The following is a 16885-nucleotide window of genomic DNA, read 5'->3' on the forward strand; positions in this document are numbered from 1 at the left end:
ATCTATTAACAATAAATCTAAATGGTGTGCCCTGTGCATGTCACCGGAGTTGACAAGCTGAATTGATATAATGGTAACCTATTAACCACAGCTGTAGCTCAGGCACAAGCTCGGGTGCTTTAAGTGATGAAAAAGTGCACATTTATGTTATTGAATGCGAGTCCGTGTGGCTGCTGCATAGCGAGGCCAAACAATATCAAAACATTGGAATTTGGAGCAGAGAAAGGTTTACTGCAGGGCTCCAGAAGGAGCTGGGTGGCTCATGCCTTAAAATCCCCAAATTCCCTCAAAGCTTTCAGAAAGCCCTTTCCTAGGAAAGGTGAGGGAGACGCATGGTTAGTTGTAGCAAACATCTCGGTGTCAGATCCTTTGTTCTGCAGGTCAGTCACGGTCAGGTAATAATATTCCTTTACATCTCCACCAAACAAATGTTACTCTCTGTTCTGACAAGAAAGGACAAGGCCCCAAAACTCAACTTTCACCCTCCAAGGTCCAGTTCTGGTTACGAGCAGGGGGTCCTTGTGCCTGCTGGTTACCCCGCCGGGGAGCACTTGTCCAGCACCCATTCTGGGTCCTCCCACCAGTGCCCAGGCCCTGGTGAAGAGGCCGATCTCAGCTGGCTGATAATGGGCATGTGCTCCGCCCATGTTACAATTAAACTTCCAAAAGCTGGGGCTGAAGGTCAATTCACAGATTTTTGGCTGAATATCAAGTCCCTTGGACAGCAAGGAGATCAAACCAGTCAATCCTAAAGGAAATCAACACTGAATATTCATTGGAAGGACTGATGCTGAAGCTGAAGCTCCAACATTTTGGCTACCTGATGTGAAAAGCAGACTCATTGGAAAAGACTCTGATGCCAGGAAAGACTAAGGGCAGGAGGAGAAGGGGTTGACAGAAGATGAGATGATTAAATAGCATTGCTGACTCAGTGGACATGAGTTTGAGCAAACTCCAGGAGTTAGTGAAGGACAGGGAAGCCTGGTATTCTGCAGTTCGTGGGGTCACAAAGAGTCTGACATGACTCAGTGACTAAACAACAAAAAACAAGGTCAAAGGCAAGCTTTCAGTTCAGTTCAGTTCAGTCGCTCAGTCATGTCCGACTCTTTGCGACCCCATGAATTGCAGCACACCAGGCCTCCCTGTCCATCACCAACTCCCAGAGTTCACTCAAACTCACGTCCATCGAGTCGGTGATGCCATCCAGCCATCTCATCCTCTGTCGTCCCCTTTTCCTCCTGCCCCCAATCCCTCCCAGCATCAGAGTCTTTTCCAATGAGTCAACTCTTCGCATGAGGTGGCCAAAGTATTGGAGTTTCCGTTTTAGCATCATTCCTTCCAAAGAACCCCCAGGACTGATCTCCTTAAGAATGGACTGGTTGGATCTCCTTGCTTTGGTGACATACAAACACACATTATATACATGTGTATCCATTGTCTACCTTCATCTGCCTCAGGGAAGGGGGGAACTTGGAGCCCAGGAATCAAGGATGGCAGACTGAGAAAGACATTTCCCCAGGTTCCTGCATGAGGACAGTGGGTTCAGGGTACCTGGTTTCCCCTGAATATGACCCAGCGCCGAGTAGCACAGCACACTCTGAGACAAGTTAGAGATCCCAGAGACGGGGCCCAAGCAACACAGGAACACATGGCTAGCATCAGAGAGGAAAAAGCACCATGTGCAAGAATTTTTCCCAAAGCTCTAGGAATCACAGTAGTTGGTAGGGACCCTTGGCCCAACCCTGACATTACACAGACCAGAAAACTGAAACCAAAGAGGGAAGAGATTTGCTGAGATCACACAGGTGGTGAGAGGTAAAGCTGGAGACAAGAGTCCTTGACAGTCTGTCCAACACCCATTCTCCAACACAATGAATAAGCAGAATGGGTACTACAGGAATAGAGCCTGTCCATTGCCAGATGTCAAAGCAAGTTTGGTCAGTATCCTCTCTGTCCAGGTGACATGTGCTAAATCAAACTAAAATTTAACTTGAATATAGAGGCTTAAATTGTGCTGTCTGACTTTGGAACCAGGTCTTGGAATCCAACCTCTAGTGCGGGAAGCCCAGGTGTACCGCCTCATCTGCCTGACCATGTGGGAAGATGATCTCTTTGCATTGTTAATGGGCTCCTAACCTTGGCTGCTTAAGGGTTACAGTTGAGCTGCTCAAGGACTGGGCTATGAGACAAGAACTCTGTACTCTGGGTCCCAATAACTGTCCACCACATGGCCAGTGTCTGCCATCAGAGAAAGGAGGCCAGTTTTTGTTCTGAATCTCATCTGTCCTAACAGGGAAAAGGTGCCCAGCTCTATTTCTTCATCCTGGAGAAATGAACCAAGCCCTCTCTTTTTAGGCTCCTACCATAACCCCACCTTCCCTGATACTTTATTCTTCCAACTTCTGATTCCTTCTGAAATTGAGTGCTCAGGTTTGACCCACATCCGCCCTACTAGATGATTGCTATTCCTTCATCTGCTTTCTGTCTTCATGTATTATGATTTGGGATTACAGATACCTCCTAGTTTTATTGAAAATAGTGACAGAGCTTTTATTTTTTGTTCTCTATATTTTTGGAGTGATGTTGAGATACCACATTTATTTACATTCCCCAAGTCTCTGCTTTGTTTTTCAACATAACTGTTAATTGTACTTTTTGGTTTCCTGAATTCTCTAAATTTTCCGCAGTGAAAGTATATTACTTTAATAAGAAGAAAATGCACACACATACACACAGAGTTATTTTGAGACAAGAGGGCCCAAGAAGCCTTGGAGCACCCAACCTGGCATCTTCCTCCCTCTTGCTGGAGCTTCTTGCTGGGCCAGCTGAGCCAGTGAAGCCCCTTTTTCTTTCCCACTTTAGCTCCCTGATACTATGCAGCCATCCATGTGGCCTCAAGCACCTGCCAGAGAGCATCACACCCTCATCAGGGAGCACATTTCTGTTTTACTCAGTTCTGGGCCAGGCTATGAAGTAGCCTGTGCCATCCATGCAAGCTAATTGCATGCAGTGTGGATCCTTTCCAGAGTTATGAATGGTCATGCCTCCAAAAACACAACAGGTTTTACGAACAAAGAATTCAGTGTGTGTATGTGTGTGCGTGCATGCATGTGTGGTGTGTATTTTGCCATGACACATGGGGTTACCTCACACTGTTGCCATTCCAGTCCCAGTGGCTGGGCACGCCACAGGAATTCTCCATGACTACTTCCTCCAGACCTGAACAGTACCAGGCACATGTGAGTGACCCCTGTGAAGCAGGCACCCTGGGCCCTGGAACACTCTTGAACTTCCCTGTCTCTACAGAGTCCAAGGGAATCCAAAGCCCCAAGATCTAGCACAGACCCCTACAAGCTCTGCATTCACAGGGTGAGCAGGAATCCCCAGAAAGGCTCGTATGTCCCCTGAGCTCTGACTGGGCTCTGCCTCAGCCTGAGGCCACTGCTGTCGCCCTTGTCCCGGTGAGCACAAAGTTCTCCAAGACACACGGGCCCGGAATGCTCTTTTCTTCCTCCCCCTCTCCTCCCCAAGACTCTCTGCCTCCTCTTTCCCCAGGATCTCACACTTTACAGCCTATCCTACAAGTAGATTTTGCTGGTAATCCTGTAAGAATTGATCCAGCCAATTAAGTCAGGAAATTGCTCTCTAAATTTATCATGTCCATCAGTCTCATCCAAAATGGAAGCACTGATTTCCTGGGCTGAGACTTTGAGGCTATTTTGATTTAATCCAGCAAAAACTACAGCAGGCTTCCCCTAGCTCACAGGCTTACTCATTTCTCAGTCAATTTTGATTTATTAAACTCAGCAGTGTAAATACCTCATAAAATACCCCTTATTAATACTCCCCTGCGGGACTCAGATATTTCCACTGTGGAGCCTGACAGTGCTGCTAAGGGAACAGGCAGGCATTTCCTGTTGTACTGCCTTGAGTTTTCTGTGTCCCTACTTGTGAATTTGTTTATCTGTAACCTCTTTTCCAACAAGGGTTTAGGGCAACATGTGTGTGGAGATTTATTCACAAATGGCAAGTTATCCTCTATTAAAGTCAAACTCTACCTGGGTCATCTGCCCCACCATGAGAAGACCATCTGTCACCCCAGTGCATTACCCTAATTGATCAGATGATGCCAAGAAGAGCCCACAAACATATGTACAAAGACAACATTACATTTGGAGACTGGGTATCATCTTTAATTAATCATGCCACAGCCTAACATCCTTTTTGTTGCTGTAGCAGATTGTGATTGTGTGTGTACATGTGTGTATGTTCCTGAACAGATGAGGGGCCAGCACAGACTCCCAAGCAGGTCTCAGCCAACAGCTACATCGAGCAGCAACTAGAAGGCAGTCTCCAGAGCAGCACGGGGACTGGACTCCCGCCTTCCTTGCTCCTGGGCTACCATTTGTGCACTCTGAAGGAAAGGCTGAGGGATGTGCCAGCCCAGATTAAAGGACTTCTCAGCAAAGATCAGCCTCCAGCCCCTAGTCCCCACTGCCTCTGACCGGAGGGACGTCCCTGGGCCATGTTCAGACTGCTAGGAGAAGGTGGACAGCCTGGGCCAGCCTTGGTCCCCATGTCATACTGGGGCAGCACCACGATGGCCCAGCCCTGGGCAGAGAATCCAGAACTATTAGGGCCATTAGATTAGTTTCTTTCCAAGATAATCGGGATGCACCCCAGGCCCTTCCTGGGGCCAGCCAGAGAGGGGCAGACTCAGCCCATGAGAGCCACACAGGCCATCATTTCCAGCCCAAACCTAAGAGCCTGCCTTCCTGATGCCTCACGCTCCAATTCCCTCACACGCCTAGCAGGTCCACAGCCCAGACATGGCAGGGGAGATCAGCATGATGGTGGGTTGCAAGCAGGCCATGAGAGACCTGGGCTGAGCCAGAACTGCAGCCACGTGCCAGCCTGAAGCCAGCCCTCTCCCCCATGGTCACTGCCAGCCAGAGCTCTCTGAAGCCGGATGGGACCCCTGCAAGGCAAGGCAGCAAGTTCCTGGCCTACTGCAGAGGGAGAACACCAAACTGGCTCCACCGTCCCATCACCACCTGCTCTGTGCCTTTGGAAGGCAAGGAGCCCAAGTCCCCAGGACAGTGATATCAGCTGTTGGGGAAGCACCGTTGTCCAGGTGAGGCCTCAGGCCGGAAGCTGTGTTTGTTCAGTGGGCTTGGGTAGTAGGTGGTCGTGTACACGTTGGTCTGCTGCAATGGGTAAAAGTTGGCTCTGTCATCAGGGATCAGGTTATTCTTGTTCACGGTCTGTGGGAGAAGGAAGGCACCAGAGAAGAAAGGGTGAAAAGGAGAGATGGGGCAAGGGAACAGGCCAGGGCAAGGAAGTCAGGAGCCCATCGATGAGAGAACATTCTGGCTGTTGACACAGTGTTCTACTTATAATACCACTGCCCCCTCTGAGAGCCCATCCCAGTGATGCCCAGCTTAGGGTCAGGACCCCTGCACCCTTCACCCAGCCCCTGCTTCTACAGGAGGGCTCCCACCTTGAATTCCATGGGTGTGTACTTCTCATTCTTGGGGGTGCCCCCACCCTTGTAGTGCAGGTGGTTGGGGGTGGCGGGATGGACGAGCGTAGAGTCCTGGGACTGGTGCTGGCAATGCTGGCAGGACAGGTACACTGCCAAGGTCAGCAGCCCAGAGCCCAGGAAGCAGGAGATACCTGTGGCCACCAGGTGGATGAGACTGAACCCTGGGAGAGCAAGAGGCCAGAAGTAAGGAAAGGGCCACTGTGAAGACCCCCCACCAACTGCCTTCTGAGAGGAGGCTCTGAGACATAAAGGGCTTTCAGGCCAGAGCTATCAGAAATAAGAGGGCTGAGTGGCCTTTTCACCAGGGACCTGTCTCACAGGACCACCTGTGGCTTGGGTCAGAGGCAGCCAGTGGTGTAGAGTTGCGTGACTCCTCTTGAATACAGACTAGACAACCACTTCTTAGTTGGGGGACAAGGGTGGAACTGCCTGGACTCCCCTACATATGGTCTAAAGCAGTGCAGGACCTCAACAAAGTCTGCGTATCTAGAGCAAGAAGTAGACTCCAGATTTTGGAGTAGGTGGGCCTCCTCCTTGTAGGGGTGGTGGTGGGTAGAAATGCAGCGTTGTGAGCTGGGGCAGGTTCCTTTTACCTGCACAGCTGGTGGCCTCATCTACACTGGAGGCAGGCAGGATCACTGCACAAAGACAAGCAGAGTGGGTGTCAGAGGCAGGGAGGGGAGGGGATGGGCTCTTAGGGCTCAGAATGTCTCTCTCGAAGGACCGCTGGGTCAGCAGTAACCTGTGGGACTGGGACTGGCGACTTTCACTCCCCTTTGTCTCCCCCGGAACCTCACCTCTAAGAAGGGTTGGCCCATCCACTAGATGAGAAGGGACAAAGGCCCAAAGCGTGTGGACGTTCCACTCTGGTGTTTCATCCCACAACCCCCAGAATAGTTCAGAAGGGGAAAGAAGTTGGGGACTCAGAGCAGAAAGGGTGGGTGTGAAGGTGCTGGCTAGAAGACCCACCGGGAATCTCGCTGTAAGGGCAGGGGCGGCTCTGGCTGCTGTTTCCAGAACAAGCGCTGGGCCCAGGGACCAGCTCCTCACAGTGCCTGTCGCGGCTTTGCACTCCATCCTCAGCGCATGCGCTCCACTCAGACCACGGTGACCAGCCTTCTGTGGGTTGTGGGTTGGGATGAAGTTAACTCCTCAGATCTCACAGTGGGGATGGCCAGGCTCGACAGTTGCTCCCCAGATCCTGTCAGACGCACTCAGTACCTGGGCAGGCCTGTGTGGCACACAGCGCCTCCTCCGTGTGCAGCCCAAGACAAATGTCCTCGCCGGGGGAAGGCGCGGGGCTGGTACAGGAACGGGTGCGTTGGTAGTGGCCGCCACCGCAGGAGGCAGAGCACGGGGACCAAGCGGTCCAGCAAGACCAAGCACCCCTCACTGCAAGGCATGGGGTGTGTGAAGAGGGGCCGCGGGTGCAGGCAGGGCCCAAGGCAGTCTTTTCCCCATCCCAGGTCACTCTGCCCGGGCCACCCCACCCCTACAGCCCACTGTGAGGGAGTGCCCCCTTCCCTCAGGGGAGGCAGGGGAAATGCAGGCTGCAGAGAAGACCCCACAAACCAACTCCATGTCAAATTAAGCACCTTCTCTGGCTAACCCATTAGGGAAGAGAAAACAGCAGCACAGAGGGTGAGGAAATGCCTGGTCCCTGGGAGTCGCTGCTGTGTCCATTTTCAGGGGCCAAAGAAATTGCTCTGGGGCCCCGTGTGCAGAGTGGGCGGGGAGGAGTGGTCTCCACGCTTGAGCTGAGGCCTGGGGATGCCTGGGAGTTCCCTGGACGAGAGGTTCCCTGGGCAAGATTCCTTAGTGGAGGGTTACCTGGGCAAGCGTGCGGGTTGCAGTCCTGATACTCGGCGGCGTCACCCACGCAGGGCAGGCCACCGTTGCGGGGCTCGGGGTTCGTGCATGTTCTCTTGCGGACGCGGAAACCCAGCTCACAGTCCCGGGAGCAGGAGGACCATGGGCCCCAGGCGGCCCAGCCCCCCCTCACCATGAGCGGGGAGGCGCCCCCGCTGCGCAGGAGATCCTCTACCAGGGCTGGGGGAACAGAGGGGGCTGGCTTTAGCCAAAATGTTAAGTCGCTTCAGTTGTGGAGTAGGCTGCCATGCCCTTCAGGGAATCTTCCCAACCCAGGGATGGAACCAGCATCTCTTACGTCTCCTGCATTGGCAGGCATGTGCTTTACCAGTAGCGCCACCTAAGCCTTCTCCCAAACCACAACCCTTCCCCGCCCACGCGTCCCCCAGCTCTCACTCCACCTCCCCCGACTTCCTCGCCCCCATCGCCCTGGGGCTGTACCGTCAGTGTCGCAGGCTCCTGAGCCGTCCGCCGGGCAAGTTCGGGTTTCCATCCTCCTCCGGCCAAACTGCAGCCCGTGGGGATCGGGCAGCGGCGCGCGGCAAGTGAAGCGGAAGCGCTGCTCCTGCCGCGCCCCGCCCTGGGTCACGTTCACCGGCAGCCACGGCGTCCACGGCGTGTTGCGCCGCACTTCGGGGCAGGCCTCGGAGTTGCACGTCTTGAACTCCTTCGGGGTGAGATCCGGTGCTGTTTCACAGGCGTGCAGACCCTGGCCTGCCCCTGCGCTCCGACCCCGCCCCGTCTGCCCTACCCTGGGCTGCGGGTCCAAGCATCCCGCGCCCGCCCCCGCCTCGGCCGGACCCTCACCACGCCGCAGCCCGGGCAGGAGTTGCCGTTCTCACAGGTCCGGCGGCGCGACTGCACGCCGCCCCCACAGTTGCTGCTGCACTTGCTCCAGGAGCCCCAGGATGCCCAGAAGATGGGCACCGGGCAAGGCGTGTTTTCGTTACAGAACCTGAGGTGCAGAACAGGGGGAGTCATTACTCCTCCTTTTCCTATGAGAGGTCACTGGGATTGTGAGACTTGGGAAAATTGGGAAAACGAGGGTCCATTGGATCACCCGGAGAATCCAGACCACCTTCTGGGGGGCCCGGGAAGTCGGGGACCGCGGGGCTGGCTTGTCGCGGAAACCTCCAGCGACACCCTAGCTCACCGCTCCTCCCGACTCTTGCCCACGCAGATGCGGCCCCCGTGGCGCGGCGCAGGGTTGCTGCAGCTCCGCTGGCGGACCTGGAATCCGATCCCACAGGAGGTGCTGCACAGGGCCCAAGACGACCACGGTGTCCATGCCCCGTTCCTGGTGGGGCCAGAGGGGGCAGAGACAATGACCCTCTGAGTCCTAGCCTCGCCCATCTAATAACATCTGCATAGATGAGTTTTGTATTGTCAGAACGTGCCATTCACGGGAAATACAATAGCTCCTAACCAAACCATCTCAGGAATGACGTACTCCTGCATTCATTTGTTCATTCCTCGAACATAGCTTGAAGCCTTCTTCTAGACATCAGGCTGTCCTCATGGTTAGAGCACAGAGACAGGACATGGCCTCTACTTGCAGGGACAAAGGACATCTTCTCTAGAGAAGCAGTCCTTTCCCATCTGAAGCCTGCTTCTAGACATCAGGCTGTCCTCATGGTTAGAGCACAGAGACAGGACATGGCCTCTACTTGCAGGGACAAAGGACATCTTCTCTAGAGAAGCAGTCCTTTCCCATCTGAAGCCTTTGTTTCAGCCTTGTTGGCTGGCAGACCTTACAAATTTTGGTTCTACAACTAACTGGCTTTTTTTAAGGCTGGGCGATTTATCAAAATCTTCTGTGTTTCATCATGCTTTTACCTTTAAAGTAAGGATACTGATTGTATCCTACTCCATGAGGGTGTTGTGCTGGTTAAGTTAATAAATGGATATAAAATTATTTTAAGAGTGTCTGGAATTATGGATTATTTATTTTAACCACTTTAGGGAGTCCCCAGGTAATAGGTGGCTCTCTCTCCCTCTCTCTCTCTACACATATATAACATATATGTAACATATATGTAACATATATGTAACATCTATATATATACATATATATAACTCATTTAACCCTCCCAACTATCTTCAGGGAGGGCACTGTAACCCCCATTTAGAGAAGCTCAGAGTGATAGGTGGCTACCGCCATCCCATGCTGTCCTTCCAGTTGGGGACTGCAAGGCTTATTGAGGCTATAGATCGTCTGGGAGTGACTCCCATGCCTATCCAGACTTCCTCTTTGTGTGCAAAGCACCACCAGGCAGACACTTCTCTCCCGCTGGCGTGGAAACTCTCCCAGTGCTCGTTTCCTGCCTCGGACCTCAGCCACCTGTCCAGTCTCCTACACAGCCCTGAAGTAATTTCTGTCCCTTAGTGCAAACACCTGGCTGGGATGATGCCCCATTTGCTCCATTCCCCTTACTCCATCCCAAGGCCACCGTGGGCAAGCCCTGTATCCTCACATACCTGGAGCAGTTGGCAATGTGAATGGCTGGCCCCAGGCACTCGAGGCCCCCACAGCGGGGTCGAGGGGAGTCACAGGCTCGGGACCGACACAAGCAAGAGCCTGAGTTGTCCCCATCCAAGTGCTCACATGGTTGCCACGGTGACCATGGGCCAAAGCCCCCATCCCGAGTCACATTTCGCACCTGTGGACACACATTGGGAGCAGGACCCTGTCACCCAAGGCAGGGGCAGGGAAGACACAAGGTCCTAGGGCTGTGGGGACACTGATGGACAGTTGGCCTGAATTCGGGGGAAGAGGTCCCTGGTAGGGGCTACAAAAGGGTGCTCACAGGACATGCTGTGATGTTCTGGGTCCAGAGGCTCATGTTGGAGCTGTCCTCGAGAGTGCTGCAACGCTGCTGCTTTCCATCCCAGCCGCAGTACGGGTCCCGTGCCCCCAGGCAGGCCCTGCCAGACAGAGGTCCAGAGCCTCAAGCCCACTGGACTCCCACCCTCGTCGGCATCCCAAGAATATGCCTGGACACTCCTCTCTGGACACCCCTCTCATCCAGGTGTCTTCCACAATAGTAACTAAGTTCCTTGGCTACTTACTGTGTGCCAGGCATCATTTTAAGCACTTTACAAGTGTGAATTAACTCAATGCAACAACTCAGTGAGGAAGGTACTGTTAATATCCCCATGTTATATGGAGGAAAACCAGAGCTAACCCTGGACTCACACTCTTACCCTCCAGAGCCCGCACACTTAACCAAGAAACTACTGAGTCTGAGTACTTGCCTGAGTCAGGGGTTCCACACTGCACATCTAGGGCCACAGGCGAAGATGTGGTGAGCAGAAACCCAAAGAGGCAGTACCTCCCTGCCAGACGCTATGATTATAGTGATGGAAAGGACCTTACAGATGATCTGAATCAGTGGTTCTCAACCCTGGCTGCACATCAGAATCACTAAAGGAGCTTTTTGAAAAGTACTGATAGTTGGGCCCATCCCAGACTCCCAGAATCTCTGAGTGGGTGGTAGGGGGTTTAAAAGCTTGTGGATGATTCTAGTGGGACCCAGGTTGGGAATTGTGGACATCCATAATACAACCTTTTTGTTAAACAAAGGAAGAAACAGTCACAGAGAAGGGAAGAGGTACTTCCCGAAGATCACACAAATTTTACATGACCGAGCTGGGGTTAGAACCTAGGCACCCCCTACCACCACCACCACCACCACCACCACCACCACCACCACCACACTCTTCCCCTTGCGCTTCTGCGTCCCAGCTGGAGGCTGTATCTGACTTCACACACCCATGGGCCCATGCCTTAAAGCATAGATGCAGGGGACATGATCCAGGGTCACCTGGACATCCACACACTTGTGCTGCTCAGTGGCAGGGCCCAGAGTCCAGTGCACTAACATCATAAAAATAAGCTCAAACTGGGATGGGGCAGGGGTCACATCCCAGGTCCCCCTTCCCAGGCAGGCTGATCTTGTCGATCTGCAATAAGCCAGGAGAGGAATGGTTCACACACCGATGCACGCCTCAAAGCCCCCACTTCTCACATCCTAGGCTCCTCTCTTTCCTTTCTCCTTCTGACTTAGTCATTGTATCCTCTATAGTTTTTGACAACAAAAAATTGTATCTCTACCAATAAGACTTCAAAGAGGGAAAAGAGTATGGGAATTAGGGAATCAGGATGTGCTATCCATTGCTAAGTAAACACAATCTCAGCTTCTGAAGCCTGAAGGAAGTTCCCTCCAACACCGAGAGAGCCCACCGCCAATCTCAGGGGATACCCTGGGTCCCTTCTGCCTTTCTTTCCCCAACTTCCACTCCCTCTGACAAGGCCTGGCTGCTCCACGGCAGTGGGCCTGCTGCGGACAATCTAGGAGCGCACTGAGAGTGGAGCAGAAATCGGAGGGTAGAAAGCAGAAGAGGCTTGGGGTGAAGGAGGTGCCGCATGGCAAAGAGGGTGGGGGAGCCCACGCCATGACCTGAGTCCGCAGAGGGATTTTCCGTTGGCCAAAGGCTGCCTGGCACTGAAGGGACACACAAAGGAGTCAAGGGGCTGCCCCTTTTCGTGTCTCTAGGATAGAATCTTCCTTTTCTCTTGAAGCTTCAGGGAAAATCACCTGTCAGGGGAGTTCCTTATTTTCGGTGAGTTCAGTAGGCCATATCAGGCTCCAGAGAGAAAAGAAGTTATATGAAGACCTTATAAAGAAGAGAGTGGGGCTCCTCTCCTCGCCAGAGGAGATCAAAGACAGTGCTGTCTCTTGCTCCAGTAACTTATGACCTCATATAAGTGAGACAATGCCTGGGGTTTCAGTGACTGCCAGCCTCGATGATTGCCAGTAAGCACACCATGGCCCACCTGGAAATCTAGAATGCTCATCTGTTGCTATGTTGCTATGTTTCCACTTTGTTCTCTCAAGGACAATTTGTGTAAATTATACAATGTACAGGTGCTCATGTTTTCATTCAGGATCAATGGTTTGGTCTAGGGGTGTTTCACCAGCAAATGAGTCAAAGTAGACGTCATGGGACTAAATACAAAACATGTGCAAAAGTAGTCCCAGCAACCGGTGCTTTTGAGGTTCTGCTTGCCCGCTGATATTTGGGCCAAATTTGCTGTGAGCAGATTCAGTCAATCAGAACTCAGTAAAGCCCATTCCTGAGTGTATTTGCCTCAGCTCTCAGAAATGGGTATCAAACTCAAGAAGCACTGACATGGTACTCCACAAGCAGTACAGATTAAATAATAAAAAGAGAACTAGCCATGACTAGTGATTAATAATATGATTCTACCCATCAAAAACAACCATATGCTAGAAGAGAGAATGGATAAGAGTAGAAAATTTGAATTGATTTATGCAAGGTAAAAACAGAAGATTCTGGAGGAATGCACTTTGTCTCATGCTACTTCTCTCATCTAGGGCCTAACCAGTTCTAGAACAGTTGCTCCCAGTCTTGAGTACAAATCAGAATCTCCTGGGGATTTTTTAAAACAGCTTAAGCAAACAAAACAAAACCCCTCCTATTTCTGGGCCTTCAGGACTGGCGTCTTTGAAATATTCCTCAGGTGATTATAATGAATAAGAGCCTTTAGAATCGCTTTTCCAGGGCCACTTTTGTCAGGGTTCCCAAGTCAAGAGATGAGGTATCCTGTATTTCTAACCCATGACAGGATAAAGAGCAAAGAAACACACAGAACAGGTGCTGGCCCCAGCCCCTCAGTCAGGATCCCTCACCCTCAGCCTCTCCTGCACTCAGTCCTCCCAGAGAAGAAAGGAGAGCAGACTCTCCACGGACACACCTGCCCTGCCCTGGCCCAGGTTGCCCGAGGGGACCTGCGAGCCTCCCCTGGCACCAGCGCCGGAGCTCTTTGCTTGTCCACATTTGCTGCTTTTGACCAAAGGCCACTTGAAAGCTTCCAGAGCAGAGAATGTCCTTAAGAAAATTAAAGCTCCAAGCAGAGGAGAGTTAAAGTGTGTCTCTGATGGCAGGAATGGGTGGCAGTTAAGAGTTCCTTTCATAAAGTTAGCCATCAGACCAATAATATATCACCATGTCTTTTTTACTGCAGTGTCTCAAGCAGTCATTACAAAAGGGAACAGGTTCATTCCATGGGCTCAGAAGCAGGACAAAGATGGATGGTGGAATTTACAAGGAGGCCGATTCCAACACCGTGTAGCCATAGTTTCACATTGGGAGCTGTCCACGGTGGAGCTTGGGAGCAAGTGGTCATTACTTAAAATGGCAGTGGAGGGAGCCCAGACCCTCTGCCAGGGAGGGAGGTTGGGATAAGCTGGCAAGACAGGCCCCTCACTCCAGGGCGGCTTGACGGAGGAAGGGGGCTGTTCTTCAGGCATAAAACACTGCTTTGTAGAGCTAGTCAGCATTCATTCCCTCTGCTCCTTCTCCTGTGAGCCCTGGTCTCCCTGTGGTCAGCTCAGTGTCCTGGTCATGCCCCATGGGGCTGAAGTTTGCCTCAGTGAAAGGAGGGATCTAGAGACAAGTCCCTGGATTCTGGACAGAGGAGGGGCCCTGAAGGGGCCTCTGCTTACCTGTCCTCAGCTTCTTGCCAGCTTTGGAAGAAATGAGGAAAAAGGAAAGAAATGTCTATCGTGGAACACAGTAGAACCCTGGGACAAACTGCCTCGCTCCAGCACACATTCTGATACAGTGTGATGGGCAGGTGGCTCCCAGACTCCCGGAGTGCACAGCCTGCTGGCGGCACAGGCTTACTCTGTTCATCCTGTTAATTTCTTATTAACGAGACCGCACGTTTTACATCCACCTGCAGCAGTACGGTAGAGTTTCTACTGTGCACACCAAGGCCTCTTATCAGAAGTATTAGATTCCGAACTGACCTCTGTCTATCTCTCTGTCCCACCCGGCCATGCTCCGTGACCTCCCTGTCCCCCGTCTGCAGCACCACGTGCATGGGGAAGCAACTGGCACCATCCTTCCTTTCATCCACTGCAGCCCCCATTACATCATATCTGGCCCAGAGCCACAGCAGCTCACCCTGGCCAACCATCTGCCCTGCAGCAACGCTGCTCGCCACTGTCTGCTTGATCTTTGTAAAACACCTATTCACACTGCCCATCACTCTACTCCCCTGCTCAAAGACCACTTCAGTGCCCCCAGTCACAGAATTCAAGTCAAAATCCTCCCTTGGCATTCTTAGCTGGCCTCAATCCACTTTCCAGTCCCACTCCTCTCCTGCACCAACCTCCTCTCAAGGCCAAACAATCAATCAGCTTCAGGATCAGTCATGTGTGGAAGGCCACTTTGCCTGGGGCTGGGTGTGGCCCCCCTGGTGGAGTATAGAAAATACTGGGACACTGGGTTTACCTTCGAGGATTTACATCCCCTTAAAGAATAGGGTATATGTGAAAAGTTTAATAATGACACAAGAGTTAAAGAAGACAAGATACGAGGGAAACACCATGATTCATTGCCAAGCAGTGCTGTCTGTATTCAATGTCACAGATCCTGAGACTCCAGAGAGCCCAGGAGGCTGATGGCCCCTAAATGCATTTGCAGAGATAAAAAAAGGAACTAGGACACTAGTTACCAATGATGACTCACTTGCTGGACTAGGTACTTCGTGAGCATTATTCCCAATCCTTACAGTTTGTTTGCCAAAATTAAATAGCATGCGTCTTAAGTCACTTCCCTGGTGGCTCAGATGGCAAAGCATCTGCCTGCAATGCAGGAGACCCAGGTTCGATTCCTGGGTTGGGAAGATCCCTGGAGAAGGAAATGGCAATCCACTCCAGTATTCTTGCCTGGAAAATCCCATGGATGGAGGAGCCTGGTGTCCATGTGGTCGCAAAGAGTCACACATGACTGAGTGACTTCACATAAGTCACTTCAGTAGTGTCTGACTCTTTGCAACCCTATGGACATAAAATGGGTCCTTGACCTGCAGGAATAACTATCGAGGTGTGTTTGGTGCTTGAACTCCGAACAATATACTCTTACATACTTTATCCAACTGATTCTCCAGTACCTCCTGGAGCTGATTTTGTACATGTTAGAGGTGGGAAAGGCAATGGCAACCCACTCCAGTACTCTTGCCTGGAAAATCCCATGGACAGAGGAGCCTGGTAGGCTGCAGTCCACGAGGTCGCGAAGAGTCGGACACGACTGAGAGACTTCCCTTTCACTTTTCACTTTCATGCATTGGAGAAGGCAATGGCAACCCACTCCAGTGTTCTTGCCTGAAGAATCCCAGAGACGGGGGAGCCTAGTGGGCTGCCGTCTATGGGGTCACACAGAGTCGGACACGACTGAAGCAAATTACCAGCAGTAGCAGCAGAGGTGGGAAAACTGAATGTCTGAAGATCTGTTCAGCTGTTATGGCCTAAAATGTATCTCCCCAAATTCATGCATTCAAGTCCTATCCCCTAGTATCTCAGTGTGTGTTAGTTGCTTCAGTCATGTCTAAATCTTTGCGACCCAATGGACTGTATCTTGTCAGACTCCTCTTTACATGAGAGTCTCCAGGCAAGAATACTAGAGTGGAAAATTAAATTGCTTCATCACAATTTCCCCCTGTTTTCCCACTGAGAAAGCCAAAGTTCAAAAGGTTCAGTAACTTGCTCAAGATCATACAGCTGGTGGAGCCCAGGTGTATCCAATTCCACCACTCAAGCCCCTTGCATTATACCCCCGTCTCTGCCCACACGTCAGTCAGATTAACATCAAGGCTTCTCTCACCAACCAGAGTCCTAAGAGAAACAAGTGTTCCAGGCCTTGTCTCATCTGGCCTCCCTCTTCTCACGCCAACAGCCTGCAAAGAACTCTGAGCGCGGGAGGGCTTAGCACGTTTGGTGCTTTGCTGTTGGAGCCCTGCATTAGGACTGAGGGAAGTTTGGGTGTTTGCCCACTGCCTTCCACTCCCAGCCCACCCCCAACCCCACCCCCTGTCAACCCATGACCTTCCAGCCTCCTCTCCGGCCTTCCAGGCCCATCCTCAGTTCCTAGCACCCTCCACCGGGACTGGACAACAGCCATTGGCAGCAGGCATGCCATTTGTCTCCCAAATCTTGAGAACAGATGGGCACAGCCAGGAGGTCCCTGTGTTGCAAAGGCCACAGGAGCCCACAGGGCCTTGGCTATACCAGCTGCAGGCAATTTTTTATTATCTCCATAATGGGGGAGGGGGGGCAGCTCAGGGTAGCCTCCAGTGGTTAGGAGTCTGAGATACATCTGTGTTTGGCTTTGGGACAGGGTTTGTTTCCCCCTTAAATGCCAGTGTCATTGTTATCAAATTTGTGGATCCACTAGAAGCTAAGGTTTGGAGAACTGATGGCAGAAGCAGCCGGGATGTCGGGTCTCCACTTGGCTCCTCACCTCCACCCTACCCACGCCAGATCTCTCTGCCTCTTCTAAGTGGGGGAGTTAGAAGGGCAAGCTTGGGGAGCATAGCCTCCCATCTGCCCTCACATCTGGGTAGTAAGTGCTGTGGTTTCAAAGATAAAGACCCCTCTCTGA

General features: G+C 51.9%; 1 protein-coding gene and 1 non-coding gene across 2 annotated transcripts in view; one reads left to right on the forward strand and one right to left on the reverse strand.

Annotated features, from left to right (window-relative positions):
• Positions 1–5105: 5105 nt before the first annotated feature.
• SEMA5B (semaphorin 5B) overlaps positions 5106–16885 on the reverse strand; it is a 38198-nt gene continuing 26418 nt past the window's right edge. The window contains exons 11-21 of the mRNA XM_052640138.1: positions 10222–10339; positions 9893–10074; positions 8568–8711; positions 8222–8369; positions 7856–8081; positions 7376–7594; positions 6767–6937; positions 6515–6664; positions 6139–6183; positions 5501–5706; positions 5106–5264 (exon numbers count right to left, since the gene is read on the reverse strand). Of these exons, the coding sequence (XP_052496098.1) occupies positions 5106–5264; positions 5501–5706; positions 6139–6183; positions 6515–6664; positions 6767–6937; positions 7376–7594; positions 7856–8081; positions 8222–8369; positions 8568–8711; positions 9893–10074; positions 10222–10339 (1768 nt within the window). The remainder of the gene's footprint in view (positions 5265–5500; positions 5707–6138; positions 6184–6514; positions 6665–6766; positions 6938–7375; positions 7595–7855; positions 8082–8221; positions 8370–8567; positions 8712–9892; positions 10075–10221; positions 10340–16885) is intronic.
• TRNAC-GCA (transfer RNA cysteine (anticodon GCA)) lies at positions 15060–15131 on the forward strand. The gene has a single exon. It is a non-coding gene; the product is annotated as a tRNA-Cys (tRNA).

Source organism: Budorcas taxicolor, chromosome 1 (assembly GCF_023091745.1).
Source record: "Budorcas taxicolor isolate Tak-1 chromosome 1, Takin1.1, whole genome shotgun sequence".
In the NCBI taxonomy this organism is placed as follows: Eukaryota; Metazoa; Chordata; class Mammalia; order Artiodactyla; family Bovidae; genus Budorcas; species Budorcas taxicolor.